This window comes from Neolamprologus multifasciatus, chromosome 10 (assembly GCF_963576455.1).
Source record: "Neolamprologus multifasciatus chromosome 10, fNeoMul1.2, whole genome shotgun sequence".
Lineage (NCBI taxonomy): Eukaryota > Metazoa > Chordata > Actinopteri > Cichliformes > Cichlidae > Neolamprologus > Neolamprologus multifasciatus.
In genome coordinates this window covers 27882574-27899812 of record NC_140448.1, presented here as the reverse complement: position 1 = coordinate 27899812, position 17239 = coordinate 27882574, and the positions used below count along the sequence as shown (strand labels likewise).

The 17239-nt window shown below is 42.0% G+C and overlaps 1 protein-coding gene across 5 annotated transcripts in view; it reads left to right on the top strand.

Moving 5' to 3' along the window:
* tmem132e (transmembrane protein 132E) overlaps positions 1 to 17239 on the top strand; it is a 483984-nt gene that overhangs the window by 447008 nt on the left and 19737 nt on the right. For all 5 annotated transcript variants that reach the window (XM_085173740.1, XM_085173742.1, XM_085173741.1 and 2 more), the window contains one exon: positions 9816 to 10095. In XM_085173740.1, the coding sequence (XP_085029866.1) occupies positions 9816 to 10095 (280 nt within the window). The remainder of the gene's footprint in view (positions 1 to 9815; positions 10096 to 17239) is intronic.

Here is a 17239-nt window from a genome sequence, read left to right as displayed (position 1 = left end):
GTTTAACACACATCTGAATCCTCAAGACCAAAGTGCACAAACTTTGAGGTGCTTTCACTTGCTGAAACAACAGCTAATCAATCTGTTACTTTTAATTCCTATAGAAGCTGTAAGGGTGATGGTAATATCACAGCAAAATATGATGTGTTGTGGTTCATCAGAAGTTTATCTAAATCATTTAAAGACCTGCTAAGGACCAGATGATTGTTTTTATTATGTCATGATGCATAAACATTACAGCTGAAACTTTCACTGCACTCTTTATACTACAACAGCAGCCACCACCGCTCATGCTCTTTCACATGAAGGTAAATTAAACACAAACTGCTCAACTGAACTGTGAACATAATGGAACAAAAACACCACAACTCAGTAAGACAGGGTAAGCACGAGAATAAATGCATGTTAACGTCTATAATTTGCTACTGCAAAACCACAATTTCTCTGATATGCCAGATCTGAGCGCTACAGCGGCTAGTGCAATCTATAGTATGGACGTTTAATTAAATGGATTAGGTTAAATAGATTAACTTGTACTTAATCTGTTTAATTGCTATGAGCGTTTACAGTACAAATAGTCTGGAAAATGTATAATGGTGTCCACAAAAATAAGATCTAAGGTGTGGATAACAGCAGTTTTCCTTTGGTTTAAAGTTTTTCCTGCATTGACGCAAGCTGGGAAGAATTGAACGTTACATATAATAGTATGTTTGAAGGGAGTAATTTAACACCTCGTTGCTGTCTTTTCTGTTCTAAACTAAACCCTATGGAGAGAGAAAAGAATAGAGCAGGAAAATATTCAGTGGAGAAAAATCTATTTTGAAAATATCTTATTTTTGTACATGATTACATGAAGACTCATTATCCAAAGAGCATGGTACCCTGCAGTCTCGCACATTAGAAACTAAAAAGCTGTCCAGCCTCCATTTCTGTTATGCTGTTATTTTACGGGTAGTTGCCTGTTTTGGCCCAATTAGGTGCTCTGGCTCAGTTACACAGCAGACGTGTAGCTTACAAAAAGAAGCTTTCAATAGCAAATTGATCCACTAAGGTTTGTCATGTATGCGTCAGACCCATCTGAACCCATTTTGCACAACAGGTCCGAGACAAAGGCTTAATTTGTCTTTGAGTTAAGAACACAGAAACATTTTTTGCTCCAAATATTTCTTGTACTTCCAGGTAGATAATGATGTTTTTGGACAGTCTGTGGGAGTCATTTGGGCTGCTACTCATGGCCCAAAGCGATGGTTAGAGATAAACAGTTGTTATTATATTTCCAAGAAACTCCTTCACACCTGTGTACTTTTCCTCCAAATACCTGTGACTAAACTACTGTGATATGGTCACCTGCACTCAATCAAGAATTGTAGGGTGTTCAGGCCAATTGCCCTTGTGTCAGTGTTATCAAAAATTGTGTCAGCAGAAAGGATCCAGCAGGCTATCAAAAACTAAACCGTTGCCTGCAAACCTTAAAAATATGACGCTTGACACAGCACCAGCTGGAGATTGAGGGTTTTGGAATCGAGACCTCTGTGAAGAATGCGGACCTAGTAAAGGAACCAAGGCTCATTTACAATATTGCAGCGCTTATATCATGCAAGAAGCAGTAGCAAACGAGCCCACAACTTCACAACAAATGTTTAATGGGAGCATTAACACTCGCACGGGTGGCTGCTGTCGTTGCTGCCGGAGTACATCACTGTAGACCAATTCCATTTCTACCAAAGCTGAATACAAATGGCATGCTTATGGGGTTGTTTGAAGAATGAAGGTATTTCAGATGATTTAGAGGACTTGGAAAACACCTTGCATAGCCTTATATTTCAAATGTGCTATGGAAGGTATCTTATTTTGGCATGCAAAATGTGTCTTAAATGCCTCCCTTTAGCACCATTTATTCATTTATTTGTTGTAGGCCCAGTCTATAATAGTACAAATCCTGTGTTTGTGCTTTTATCAGTGTTGTGTGTTTTCAGAAATTGTTACGTTCCAATGGCGTTTTTGCTGTTTGTCCAGCACGCCTCACCGAGCCAGCAATCTTATGTGACGTAACTCCCATTATCGCATTTGTTACCCACATTTTGTGAATTTCAATCGATGCAATAGTTGGTTCAAGCGAATGGCTACGGCTTTAGCAGTCTGTTTCTCTTAAGCGTGCATCTCTACAATTCTTCCAGCCCATTTTCTATGCATATAACTTCCCCTCTGACTTCATAAAAACAGTCATCAAAGACCCCTTGCGAGCCATTTGCGGTTGCTGTGATTGCCACACAGCTAGGCCAGAGGAATTCATTTCGCTGTTCCTTTTTTGCATGCTGTCATTTGGATTTACTTTCATTCTTTACTTTTTCCTGTAGTCCTGTGCCACATCAGGAAACCGCAGACAAAGGCGGCTTGCATCTTTCTTGATGGTGCCACATACGGACTGCTGAAGCTGTTAATACACACTAGAATGGCCTCCCCACAGGAGTCTGTGTTTTCAGTCATATTTCTATTGTTGAGATTGAACACATCTTTTCATGTTTGCTACGGAGCATATTGGGCTTTTTCCTGTCGTCTGATGCATATCCATATCAGCTCTCCCAGCAGCAATGACTGAATATTTAATCATGAAATATGCTGTAATTACGTGGTACCCACACCTTGAAACGAAATGTTACTTCACCGCATCTATATCTGCCCGTGTTTGCATATCTTGATGCTGGACTTCACATGTATCATCCCAAAGTGTCTATGAAGCATCTATCTGTGAATCATAATGGATTAAAGCTAGAAAAGCTGCTAAAAACCCCTTAAAAAAGGCCCATGTTTATCTCGTTGAACACATGAAAAGCTCACATACGGCCACATGGGGGTTTCAGGCATTCCTCACGTTAAATGTCAAACATCTCTTTCGAAAACATCAGGTTATGCAGACGAGAGATTTTAAGCCCTGAGAGAAATGAAGCCAATGTGGAGGTGCCAAAAATTGCATTTCCTCTGATAACTACTTCAGTCTGGCTCCAGAGGTCTCTTTAGTTAATTTCCCCTTGAAGAGAGCTGTGTGGGAACTGTTTTGTGTCTACTGGACCTCTCGATGTTTGTGGTGTTATGGCTGGATATGTATAGGCTTTTCTTGTGTTTTATTTTAGTGTTGCGGTTCAGCAATTAGTAGGTTTCTTATGCCTTTTTTCCAATACTCGACTAGGTTTGTAGGGTTTTCCATTTGGAGACAGTACCTGCTACCAGATACTTTTTTAGTACCTAATTGGCCAGCTGAGGTGAGTCAAGCCAAACAGACTGCATCTCACCAGTTGGCCAGGAAGTGATGTCACTGGATGAGTCATAGAAGTGACTCATTCATGAGAATCAAATGCACGATTTTTGAAACCCAGCAACGAGGGAAATGGCATCAAAACCAACACTGTGAGTGTCCAGAGTGTCCACAGCCTTTCTTTGTCTCTCTTCTTTACTGCGAGTGTGACACAAGGCCATTGAGCGAGCATCAGGTACACCATCGCCACATTGTGTTGTGTTTATGTCCCATACAAATGATTTTACGGGACTTTCTGGCTGTTTTGCTGTAACAATTCCATCCACATTGAGGTGGTACTCTACTGTAATGGAAAACGACTGAAACCAAGTAGAGTCAGGTGGAGCTGAGCCAAGTAGGTACTGGAGGAAAAGAGGCACTGGTGCATTGCATCCATACAGTCTGTGGATGTAGTTTGCTAAAACATTTGTCTCTCGAGCCTAAAAAAACCCTGAAAAAAGCAAAACAAGGTTGATTTTAGCATTTTTACCACACCAATGCCTCAAATTGGGGGTGACAAACCATCTTTAAGAGTACTCAGTCACCTGAGTACATTAGAGGGGCAGCTCAGGTTGAGCTGTTTAGAGACAACGTTAGAGAGAAAAGGTTGAAGTGGTTTGGATGTGCAGAGGAGGGACAATGAATGTATTGGATAAAGGTTATTGAAGATGGAGCTGCCAGGCAGATGGAACAGAGAAAGACCACAGATGAGGTTCATGGATGTAGTGAAGGAGGACATGCTGAGGGCTGATTGAAGACTATGCTCGGGAGGCAGGTTATCTGCTGTGGCGTCCCCTAAAGGAAACAGCTGAAAGAAGGAGGAGGAGAAGAAGAGGAAGACACTGTGTCATTATGGAAATGTTGCTATTTGCATGATGCTCCTTGTCTTTTGGACATTTTATTGTTCAAAAAGAAGACTGACAGTTTATTCTTTACTTTGAGTCCACATGTGGACGTGTGGGTTCGTCAGGAAACATTTCATGTGTTACACAGCTTAGGGCTCTACAGTGCTGACCATATAATCCTATTATCTCTGGCACGGGCAGCCTCCTGTCCTGTCGAGCAGCCCCCCAAAAATGGACACTTGAATTTTTCCAGGCAAAAAGAATGTGAATTTTATCATCTGTTTTTTGAAATCTGGAAAAGCTGGGAAAAAAAATAATACTTTGTGTTCCCTCTTTTTCCCACGTTTTAAATTGGAGAAACCACACAGTTGCATTCCGACTTGAACCCAAAGTTTCGAACGTGGGATTTGCTTTAACCTTGAATGACAAGACTTTGAAACATCACCGTGACTTTTTATAAAGCAACCTGGACACCTGCCACAAACAAAACAAAACCAGTGCCAATAACTATCTGCAGCAGAACTAGCAGGCTTTATTGAAAGCGACTAGACAGGCATCAACGGGATTCACAAGAACTCATCTTGTTTTTGACTAATGCCAGTGCTAACAAAGGATATCAGGTTGAAGGCTGTTTGTCCTGACCTTGGTCTTGTTTGTTTACATTCATAATGAAATGCTGCCATAATGAATTAGATGGTGTTTACAAAGGCTTGCTGCGGTACTGTTGCTTGTTAGGCATCTCAAACAGTAAGACCAGATCTTGATGATAATCTCTATTATTAGTCTTTTCAATAACTCCTCTCAGTCCAACTATCGCTCACTCTTATCGCTTATTTTCCTCGTTCTCTTGCTGACGCTCCTTTACACAAACCTCTAAACCTCCCTGCACTCCTTCCCTCGCCTCCTTAACTCTCATTTTCCTTTCTGTTGCAGTCTCTCCATCCCAGAGTCCTTCGCTTCCGCAAAGTGACACATTCTGAACCTTCACACACAGCGAGGTCTCTTGGCCTGCAGTGGGCCTCTGCCACAGTGCAGCAGAATTGCTCACTGGCTGCATTATCCAGCAACATGCTCTAAAAAAGGAAAGAAAGTGTAATCGGGCGAGCAGCCCGTGTGCACCGAAGCTGCAGCTTGTACGATTGTATCAGTGACTCTAATAAGAACAGACAATATTCTTCTGAGGGGGAAAAAATATCAACCTTATTTTCAGGTACAGACTTGGAAAGGTAAACTTTCACTGACCTGACCTAAGAGTTGAGAAACTCCTTGACAGAGACAGAGTAAGTTTTATTGTCTCATTGGGTTTTTCTTTGCCTTTAAATGAATAAGTAACTGAGAGTGGAGTCTCAGTGTCTGCTGTGGAGTTAACTCGCTTACTGTCTAACAGCAGCAGAAAACTACATGTCCTGAAGCTGCACCATCAGTATCCAATGCACTGAGGTTTCTATGTTCCAGTTTTTCAGTTCAGCGTCTTTTTGCATGAAGTTGCTTTTAAAAGTGATAGAAAACAGAAGACCTTTGTTTTGATCGAGCGCGCTGTTTGGATTTTAGCTTTCCTGAAACTTTACAAGGTTGTTTTTTAATACATTTAGGGGAGTTGAAGGACAGTACTAAAAAGGAATATTTAAAATTGGTAAAGCAAAGGCTGACACATTTGGACTTTGTGTGGATTGTATGAGTCAATCTCCAAAAGCACAGGATTTTTCGTAACCCATTAGCATCCTTTTGTTAGCACCTTCTTCCTTCTCTTAAAGTCCATTTACTTTGCTGACTGTGTCATTAATGAAGAGAACATCTTCAGTGCTTGTTTCTTAGGCTTTACAAAGCTCTTTCTGAGCCACAGAAGATGTTTTATAAAGGATTTTTCTATTTCTACTTCCATTTCTGGGAAGTTCGCAGAAATCAACTGATAATGAAACCTTGTCCCAAAAATGTTTGGGGTAAATTTAGAGAGTAATTACATTTTTCACGATTATTTATAATAATTCATCATGATGCTTAAAATGGTCTGTGAGATTTTGGCTGAAATCGAGTCGTCAGACCAGACAACATTTTTCCAATCTTCTATTGTGTGCTTTAGCCTAGCAGTCCCCAACCCCCGGGCCTCGCACCGGTACCGGTCCGTGAGTCGTTTGGTACCGGGCCGCGAGAGTTGAGGCTCAGGTGTGAAATGTATGGTTTTCAGGGTTTTTATCGGTTTTCAGCGTTATTTTGTTATCGTTTTTATCGTTTACTCAGTTTTCCTGGGTCTTTTCACGTGTGTTATGAATAAATCTTCTTTTTTTCGGTACCAGTACTAGTTTTATTTTGTTGTATTTATCCGCGACACCTTAAAGGCCGGTCCGTGAAAATATCGTCAGGCATAAACCGGTCCATGGCGCAAAAAAGGTTGGGGACCGCTGCTTTAGCCCATCTGCTTAAAGGTGCGTAATGTTGTGTATTCAGAAATCCTATTCTGCCAGTCTCCTCCAACATCAGACCAAAGAACTGCTTCTCATTGGATAGTTTCTGTTTTTCAGACTCTTCTCAGGAAACCCTAGAGATGGTTAGGTGAGAAAATCTCCACAGATTATCAGTTTCTGAAATACTCAGACCAGCACATCATGCCACTTTCAAAGCCACTTCCATTACCTTTCTTCCCCGTTCTGATTCACAGTTGGAACTTCAACAGGTCATCTTGACAATGTCTACATGCCTAAAGGCATGAAGTTGTTCTAACATGCTTGGATGATTAGATGTTTATGTTAGCAAGCCTTTGAAAACGTGTACGTAAGGAGCCGGCGAGCGTAGACATACTGTTCTAATGATGTACTGATGGATGGTTATAGAAAACATGGCAGAAACTTAAGATGTTTTCAAACGCTTTTTCTATTCTTGGATGTCCTTAACATGGTCATTTCAAGCCCACGCCAGGAGGGTGCCAGCCAATCAGAACAAAGTTGGCTCAGTCTGAAATGGCTACAGTGAAACCAGATTATTGCAGTTTGTAATAGTTTAAGCTTTAAAAAAAAAACAGTTTTTGTAATTCCCTGGAGAGTACACATAGTTTTATATATACTAATGTTATCATTCTCCCGAAATCTCTGTCGCTTCTACCTGTGAAGTACAAGAATTCATAGCTGCTCGGGCACATTAACTGTGATAGCGCCTAACATTTTCATTCATTTCAAAGCCATAAATTCAACCGACCATAGTCACTAAAGTGATAAATCCATGACCCAAGCTTAATCAAAGTAAGAGAAGTTCATGAGGTGAAGTTATAGTTGCTTGGATGAGCAACTTCATGCAGACATGTCCAATGACCCATGAGAGCCTAATGGGGGGCCCTTTTGTTTCTAAACATCATATAACCTGCCAGTGCTGAAGTGATGGGCTGTGGAGAGGAAGCGCGCTAAGATGAATGAATAATCACACCCAGCAGGTGGGACAGGTCTTGAGGTAGATGTGTTACGGTACAGTATAATGCTTTTTGATGTTAAAGTAGTCGATTCAGAGTGTTTATGAGACGTCTGGATAGAAGCGCTTAGCCTGGTAATTAAACCCATTCCTTAAATTAATGGACAGGTTATATACTTTGTCGTTGGCTGACGGGCCAAAGCCTCTCCTGAATCTTAAATCTTCAGATAGTTAAGGCGAAGCAAAGATTAAGCAGAGGAGTGCTTTTTAAGCGTAAACTGGCAGATTGTCAAGCCTGCTGTGGGAAGTTGGGTAACTCATACATCTTGTTGTAGAGCAGATTGCACTCAGTGGGGGATGCACCTGGCATGCTTAACCTCACTGCCCAGGGCTCCTGTGAAATAAAAAGGGCATCAGTCCAAAACTCTGCTCCGTGGTGCTTATCATTCCTTCCCTGCTGGCTCCAAGGAGTTTTTACTCATCGCCACTGCATCGGAACAGATAATGTGATGGATTTGTACGGAGTGGTGCTGAGTTTGTCATCGGAGTTGTGTCAAATTATGAGAAGGAGCAGACCCCTTAAGAACAAAAGGCAGAAATTGAGACATAGCATCATGATACAGGACTGAGCATAACTTAACAGTGAGCAGATGCTCAGTTTGAAGAAGTGGCAAGTTGTGATTGGTGATGGTTTAGTCTCGTGGTTTTTTTTCTGATGCTCTTCATCTTTTTGGCAGCTTATTTGGCCAGAACAAGCGTACAGGGCTTCCATAACATTCTCAAACTCCACAACTACCTTAAACTTCTGCCCTTTCTTACTCCCAATGTGAAAAGGGATCCATCCATCCACCCATCCATCCATTTATTCAGTTCAGGGTCTGTCGCAGCCGTTAGAGGCTGGGCACAACCTGCACAGGCCACCAATCTGTCACAGGGCTAACAGGTAGAGACAGACAACCACCGATACTCATATTCCACCTTAGCCTAAATTTCGACACTTCAACCTGAATTACTGAAGTCAGGAAGAACAGACTGAACTCTGTCAGACTGACCTGCATGTTGAAAAGTGACACTAAAGTGACAGATAGGCCTGGATTTACAAAATGTGCAAAATAGTGTGTGAGAGGGTGATTTACAAAAGAGCCAAGGTTGCAAACTAAGACATGATATTCAACTAATAGGGTGTAGCTCGTTCATTGTAATTGAAAAAGCATATAAATATAGGTTAGACATTACGGCGGCAGTATGGCAGACAGAGTCATTATAATGCAAACAGGCTTCATTAATGAGTGAAATGAAAACCGTGTGCGCTGTCTATGGTGCTGAAATTATAACAGTTTCCTTTAAAAAGATTTATTCAACTCAAAATTGAAGCATATCGACACAAATACACTGAAAAACAATCAAACCAATTCGAAACATCAAAATGAAAATGGACCACTGTTAAGACTTTCCAAGTCAGACTTCCATCCAAGTGCTCATTATGTTCAGGAAAGGGTCCAAAGTTAATGTTGTCATCCCTACGTTCTCTTGATTCTTCAGCGATGTGGAAGTCCGGCCACAGAAGCCACAGAAGAAAAGAACCTGATACCAAAAACTGAAGAGTTGCAAGGCGTTTTGTTACCTTTGGTGTTGCGTGACTTGTTTTAGTTTGAGGTTCTAGGTTAACTTATCAAATTAAGAATTTGGTAGCTTGGTAATGTAAGGCTTTAACACAGTTTCCTGTGGAATTCCAAATAAATTGACATGAATCAATAAATGTGTAACGCTTCCTTGGATGTGCTGCCGTGTCTCCTCCAGGTAGAAATAACGGGCACGATATTAAGCGTAAAAGCAAAAATCTGAATTTAATGCAATTAGCAATAAATTGTGTGCTGTGAACGTTAATAAATAAGTTTGCAGCTTCCTTTTTTAGAAAGGGAATCCTGTGAAGGTACACTTGATTGATTGTCTACAGTGGTTTAAATATTGCTTTCATGCCATTTACAAATTCAGTGTATTTGTAAGTTTGTGTGTGATTGTTTGTGGTGTCATTCAAACCGTTGATTTCTATTGTGTGGGTTTTTTTCTTTTTCTTTTTTTGTTTAATCTGTGGACCGCAGGAAAAACGTTTGTTTCTGCCGTAACAAATGATGGGGATCTGAATAAAGAGTGGGGAAGGTTTGAAGACTCAGACTGACAATACTCATACTCGGTTCATACTTTATACCCCTCTAATGTCCCGTGTTCTGGATGCTAAGCCCTACTGCTCAGTACCCTGTACTTGTTCCTCTCTTTCCAAGGAGCACTAGAGACAGCGACGCAGACGACGAAGACGACGATCGCCGGGTGAGTCGAGGCTGCACCCTGCAGTACCAGCGGGCCCTGGTCAAGGTGCTCACACAGTTCCACACCACCTCCACAGAGGGCACTGACCAGGTTATCACCATGCTGGGACCCGACTGGCAGGTGGATGTCACGGACCTGGTGCAGGACTCCCTGAAGGTGGCTGATCCCAGGATTGCGGAGTTGGTGGACAGGACGGTCCTGGTGGGCCTGGAGCTGGGATCCACTGTGCTGAAGGTAAACTCCTTTAGACACCCAGAGATTCACATTAATCAACAGGGGACAGTTATGAGCCTTGTAAATGACAGATGATGCATGCATTAGCTTAAAAGATGAGGAACAGAGCACATTACTCTTTACAGTACTCTCACGCCAGCGAGCAGAAGGGTGGTTCTTTTGAAGACTCTTAGCACTTTGATTAAAGGATAATGCTAGGCCTCATGTCCATAGCTGAGGCCATCGTTGCTGGTTAATCTACTAACATTGCACAGTGCCAACCAAATCAGAACAGGAAAAACAGACCAGTAATGCCTGTAATAATCCCGCATTATTAAGGTAAACTCAGTGCATGCACAACTAAAGAAGCTGTGGTTGATAGTTACACCCAGAAGACAGACGATAAGCGGTGATGGTGGGTTGCTGCATACAATTCGGGGGTAATTTCGCAGCTCATCTTTGTTTTCACTTCTTCCCTCAAAACCCTTGTTTGTCGATTTGATTGCTTCTTTTTCATCATGCCATGTTCCCTAAATCTCAGCAATAAATTTGACTGCGGTTTAATAACATGGAACATAACGCTGAGGTTGTCATAAACGAGATTTATCCTTGAAGTTTATAGCCTCCAGCCCTTTCACATTCGTGCCACTTTTTACCCTTTTTCCTTTTCACTTGTCGTCGATTGTGAAACAAAAGCCCATCAGTCTGTCTGTAAGCGTATGATGCTGTTGATGTCCGCTTCTCTCAAGCAAAAGAGCTGCTTGACATAAAGTGCATGTAAATGCGTCAACCGAGACAGGCTCAGAAGTCCTTATAAAGAAAGCGGCACAAGTTATTACTCCTGGGCTGTGATTTACGATTGCTTCGCTGGTCATTTATGGGGACAGAGAGAAGTAACGGTTGGTGAGAGTTTTGCTCACCATGAAAGATCACAGTTTCCGCCTGTCAGGGGAAAGAATAGTTGCCTGATGGATGCATCTGATGGTGGTGAAATAGGGAGAGAAGATATGAGTTGCCAATCCATCATTTTAAATGAGCAGTAGATCATTTGTAATCTGTTGATGGGTATGCATAATTATATATCAATTTAGCACCAGATGTAACTTGCCACATTGACTCAAAGCAATTGTACTAAATAAATAAATTAAGTTTTAAGAGACTGTGCCATCATTCATTTTGAAGGTTTTAAAAAGAATAGTACTGAATCCAGGATGGTATCATTCAGCAAATGTCCAGAAGTCAACAAGACGTCAGAGCTTTGCTGGCAGCTCTAAAGCTGCACTTAACCTGAGCACACATGGCAGTATTTTGTGATTATCAGTATAAAATGGTAAATGGTCTGTATTTATATAGCGCTTTACTAGTCCCTAAGGACCCCAAAGCGCTTTACACATCCAGTCATCCACCCATTCACACACACATTCACACACTGGTGATGGCAAGCTACATTGTAGCCACAGCCACCCTGGGGCGCACTGACAGAGGCGAGGCTGCCGGACACTGGCTCCACCGGGCCCTCTGACCACCACCAGTAGGCAACGGGTGAAGTGTCTTGCCCAAGGACACAACGACCGAGACTGTCGGAGCCGGGGCTCGAACCGGCAACCTCCCCCTAAGTCAGATTTGTGTCGCCGCTGGAAGAAAACAGTGGCATCGCCATGTCGGCACCAGATTCCGTGATCATTCATCCAAGAATCATGGAGACAAATCAAGGCATTGTTTTCCCAGGGTTCTGTCACACTAGCAAATAAAAATAGGACCGCAACCTTCTTCCAACTAGAAGGTAACCACTTCACAGTGGTTGCCAACTGGTGGGAGGCAACCAGCCACCGAACAATAGTGTTCTAATGCAGGCTTAGTAAATCACATGATAGCGTGGGGCTAGGTTTACAATGGGTTCACCCGAAACCTTGGCTAATTGTGACCCACACCCATTTTCGCACCTTGGCACGTGTGATTAGGCAGAGGAACAATAAGAGGTCCACGACCCTCTTAGGGACACTTCAACAGGGCTTAAAAAATCTGGGACGCCCCACTCATTGCTCTTAGAACTGAAGAAGCATCTCGGAACATAAAGAAATCTAGACGCTTTTTTTCCCCAAGCTCCTTAGACTAATGCATGTTTGCTGTTTAATTTATACATGTAGACAGAATGCCAGCATGTTGAAGTTAGTCTGAGTCGGTTTGATGAGCAACACATTGCTCTGCAATCGAGATCTTGACCCATCTGGTTATATTCTTATATAAAAGCAAGGTTACCCAATGTCTATATCAGGGGTGGGTAACTCCAGGCCTCGAGTGCAGGTGTCCTGCAGGTTTTAGATATCACCGTGAGTCAACACAGCTGAATCACATGATGAGTTCATTACCAGGCCTCTGAAGAAGTTCAAGACATGTTGAGGTGGACCTTTCGTAATTTGAATCAGCTGTGTTGGATCAAGGACACATCTAAAACCTGCAGGACACCGGCACTCGAGGCCTGGAGTTGCCTAACCCTGGTCTGTAGTGACGACGTCTCTGTTTGTGGAGGATTTTATGAATCTTTTTGAATGTCGGCAGAGTTTTAATTGACCTCAGATCAGCAGGCAGAATAGGAATGCAAGCACAGATCTGATCCAGGAACAGTTAAAAGGTCTGCGCCTTATAAACAGTGAGCACTGATCATTTCTGTGTATGTAGATGACAAGAAATTAGCAATTTTCTGCGATTTATCACAGTCAATTCTGACTTGACCCCATTTACTCACGAAGTAGTAGCAAACAGATTCCATTTTCTCGCCATATTGATGCACCAAAGTTGATTTAAAGGCAACCTGGTCCCTGTTTTCCAAGCAACCATTTCAAAGACAGCAAATGGAAAAGACCGGTTTAGACATTTAGAGCCACTCCTCTGACATCACCAGGATGGATGTTATTCCCCATTTACTTTGCTTAAGCTCCAAGCGGGATGTTAGCTCTTCATCAATATTATTATTAAGTCAAATGATCAGTAAGCACTCAGACAAAATTAAAACTCCAGCTGCTTCGAGAGTCCGCCTTCTGCCCCTGCAGCTCAGTCCCTGTAGGTGTTAATGAACAACTGCAAAGCGGAAGGCAACTTAATGGAAAAGTGCAACGTTAAAGCAACTTGGAGGAAACAGAGATTAGATGTCTGAGCACCAGCTGTTCAGTAAGACAGACGGACGGCTCACAAAACTCAAACTACAAAGAAGTTTCGAGATCAGAACATGTTTTACTAAGAAGACTTTCTGAAAATGAACTGCATATATCTCAACAATGGTCCTCTTGCTGAATTTTTCAGTCTGTCAGAGGCTCAAATTATCTTTGAGCCTTATGAGGCTGATTCAAATTGTTCACCAGCTCATGAATAGGAATAAAGAGAGGAAACAGCTCTTCACCATTTAGTGCAGTATTTCAGACAGTCATTTGATTTCAGGCTTTTTGTGCTGGCAGTTGATGATTATTGCATGAATTAAGCCCTTCTGTGTTACATCTGACAGGTCTCTGCCAGGACAGGGAAAAGGAAAAAAAACCTGCCCTTCAAGAGGTTAAACCATAAATGTAACAGATGCTGTTTTTTGTGTAAATGTTATCTTTACGTTCCGAGATCAACAAGCAAAACGATGACTTTCGATGAATATCCGCTAAACCTGTTGGGAGCCATTGGGGAGGGGCTTTAATCCAGAGGATTACTGAACAATAGCTGCTTCCTAAAGTCAAAAGCCAGACTTGGACAGTTTTCAGCGTTCGTCCTCAGATCCGCATTATTCATTTAATATGTGCAAACACGCAATCACCCGGCGACAGACGGCAAACTAGAAATAAAATTGAGTCTAATCTACAGGAATTTTAATCAGTATTTAAAATGTATAAATATTAGCGTACCTTAACAATGTGAAAAGTTTCACAGACAAATGAAACGGATTTGCTGGGCAAATGGTGGCATTCATTGTCAAAGAATCCAGCTGCAGTTGCGCAGATATACAATTAATTCATCTTTCTGTGTTTATCACAGTCTTCAAATGCAATCGCATCTTTAGTGAAAAGTAGATGGATGTAAATAATTTAGCGGAGCTCCACAGGGGAAAGGATCAAACATGCATTAAAGTGTTCGACGGTTCAAGAACTGCTGAAATATGCAGGAATATCGGCACTCGTATCACATGAAAGCAAACCCGCTTACAAACCCGTTCTTGAAAAGGCATACACGGGGGCGTGATTATACGGAAATGTATTATTAGTCCCAACATCAATCCCGAGACGTGAGATGCATAAGAGCAACGTCTTGTGACTTAGGACATTTGTCATGTGTCATTTCCCCCTCCCTTCTTTTATCTGTATGCTTTAATCCGTCCAATAAAATTGAAGATGCCCCCCGAGAAGGTAATTTTACTTGCGTGACTATCAGGGACACTGGGCAGAGCGCTCTGCTGCGAAGCTCTGTAGCCGCCGAGGGAACCCTTGCCTCGCAGGAGGAGGACGAGGAGGAGCAGAGGTTTATTCCGCAGCTGTTGTACCCACTTACTGAGAGTGTGGGAAGCTGTGTAATTGCCCGAAAGTTTACATGACAGTAAAAGTTGCAAGCGGAGAGGTCGTGTTTAACTTTTTTCCACAGCACTTCAAGAGGTATTACATTTGTATTTCATCAGTTCACCCTCTTGGAAGAGAAGCGCTTTATGTTTTGTGCAAACAAGCATAAAGAGGTAAAAACATCTCGCCGCTCGTCGGCGTTAATTACCCCGATGGAAGGCATAATGAAAAATGCCCATCATGTCTGCGAGATGAAGGCGAGAGCTGGGAGAAGTCAGAGTGCGGCCAGACTAAATTGACCTGTCGTGCAAGTCCGCAAAAACTAAAAACTAAAAACTTGGCTTCAGCTTATTGCGCGCTCTGAATATTAAATCGCATCAGAACTTTTCGTGATTCGAGTTATCTGATGTTTTTAACCGTCGCCACCTCGCATGTGTTCTACAACAGCTAGGTACAACAACTGGGTTCGAGGTGAACTGTGAATGTGCTGAAGTGTATTAATTATGCAGTGTTTACTTCTCCAAAATAGAAAATCTATTTGCTGCAGAAAAATAATAAATAATACTACTTTTTTTTCCCACTTTTTCTATCTACAGTACCAGTAAATTTCCAGCTGGTTGGAGCTCTCTGTATATTCTATAAGAACAAAGATAAAACTACATCTTCACTCTTTGGAGGTCCCAAGTGGCAGCAAGAGAGAGAAAAAAGAAAAGCTGTTTGACTTTTAGAAAATGTAAAGCGCTTTCAGTATGCGGGGTTCATAGTATAATGTCACATTCTGTTTGATAAGATTCCCCACTAGTCTGAGAAATTATTTTTATGCATACTGTGTGCATATAGTGTCTCAATTAGTGGTAGCGGCATGCTCCGACTGCAGCTCAGCCTGCATGATTCAGACGTACTCCTACAGTGCAACTCTGACTTTCAACCAGCGAGGGTTTCTTCTGGGGTAATAAAGGATAATGAAAGTCCAGGAGGTTTAAATTGCCTTGCAGATCCCTGCATCGAAACCTTTGATGAAACAGGATTTAGCTTTCACTTCACAAAAAAAAGCCTATTGATAATCCTTTCTCAAGGTCCCTTTTCTCTCCAGACTGATGTGTAGTTTTCTGGAGGGGTGGGAGGATGCTTTATTGCCTGAAAGGTGACTTGTTTTCAGATGTGTCTGTGCTGCAGCCGACACTGGCATACCCATAAAAACTACACCTAGCATGAATAAATATCCCACTGGATATTATGTAGCATCCTACATCCCAAAGTATGATTTATTGAGCACACGATTTGAGGAAAAAAGTGCAGAGGTGTATTAAGGACAAGATGGTGAGATGCAAGTAATATGCACTAGTATGGGGCGTTTTTTTTGGTGAAGAGTCACTGCCGGTCAGCGTCATTTTGCTGCTTGGGCTCATCATTGATCTTCTGTTTGCTCTAAGCATCAGCGAAACAGTGTCAAGCCTCGCAGATCGACAGAGCAGCTTCCAGTTTAAGAACATGTAAAGTGTGACTGCTTCCCTGCTTCACTTCCCCTGCCTGCAGCACCGATGACAAATTCAGCTGGGAGCTGGGCCAGAATGAGCTGCATAACCACAGCTGACCTGTCCTCTATGGCAGAGAAAAACGCAGATGAAAGACATCATCATTCATTTCTCGGCGTAGCTATGAATCAACGCTCGTCCCTGCTTGTTAAATATAGTCAAAATAGCTCTGTTTACTTTCTGGTGGGAGGTTCTGGCTTTTCATACAATAATTATCGCCCACTGTCAGTAAGGGAGAAAGTATTCTCGAGGTAAAAAGGATTAAAAGGCATTTTCTGTAGTTTTCTGTAGCTCTTTTTTTGTTCCTGATCGGTTCGATTTTATATGAACCACGGCAGGAGATGCAAATTGTGGATAAAATATTCACTCTGTTGTGGAAGCATATAAAGAATTGATCACAATGGCAAGGACATACCATATGTAGAGTATTTAAAATGACTGCTGCCTGCCTTGGCTTGATGGTGGGTGCTTAAAGTCACGACTATTACAGAGAGGGGTGGGAAAGGAGCATTACACTTATGTGTATATTGAGTTTATATTGACACGAGCAACCTCGGTGGGTCTGCAGCGCTATTTAAACAGATTCCAACACAGGGTGTTTAACGTCTTGGGGCGCATCAACTTTAACCTGTTATAGATCATAAAAAGTTGACATTTTTAAACAAAGTTATCATCGAAGGCCTTCAGGACTTGCGGATTGTCTATTGTAAAGCAAATTGTTTGCCAGTTTAGCACAGCTCAGCTCTGTGTGAGTCATGTTTCAATTCACTGGTCCACTGTGTTCCCTTCACTTACTTTAAGTCAGTATGACCTTCTGAAGGGAAAAAAAAGATCTCACCCACCCCTGAGCTACACTAGCAACTCAGGTTATCGCCACACTGTATCCGGTTCATATTCCGCCAAATGTGTTCTGACAAATCACTGGGAGATCGGAAATATTTTTAGCCTTGGGTTTAGGGGAGGTTGGTTGTTCTGTTATCTTAGTCTGGAGTCAGGAACTCACGCTTGAGTTATGGAAAATTTTAAAACCAGTAAACATAGTCCCAACTCTTCCTTTAATCCTATCATCTGGTTAAAAGAACTGAATAAATTACCGTTAAA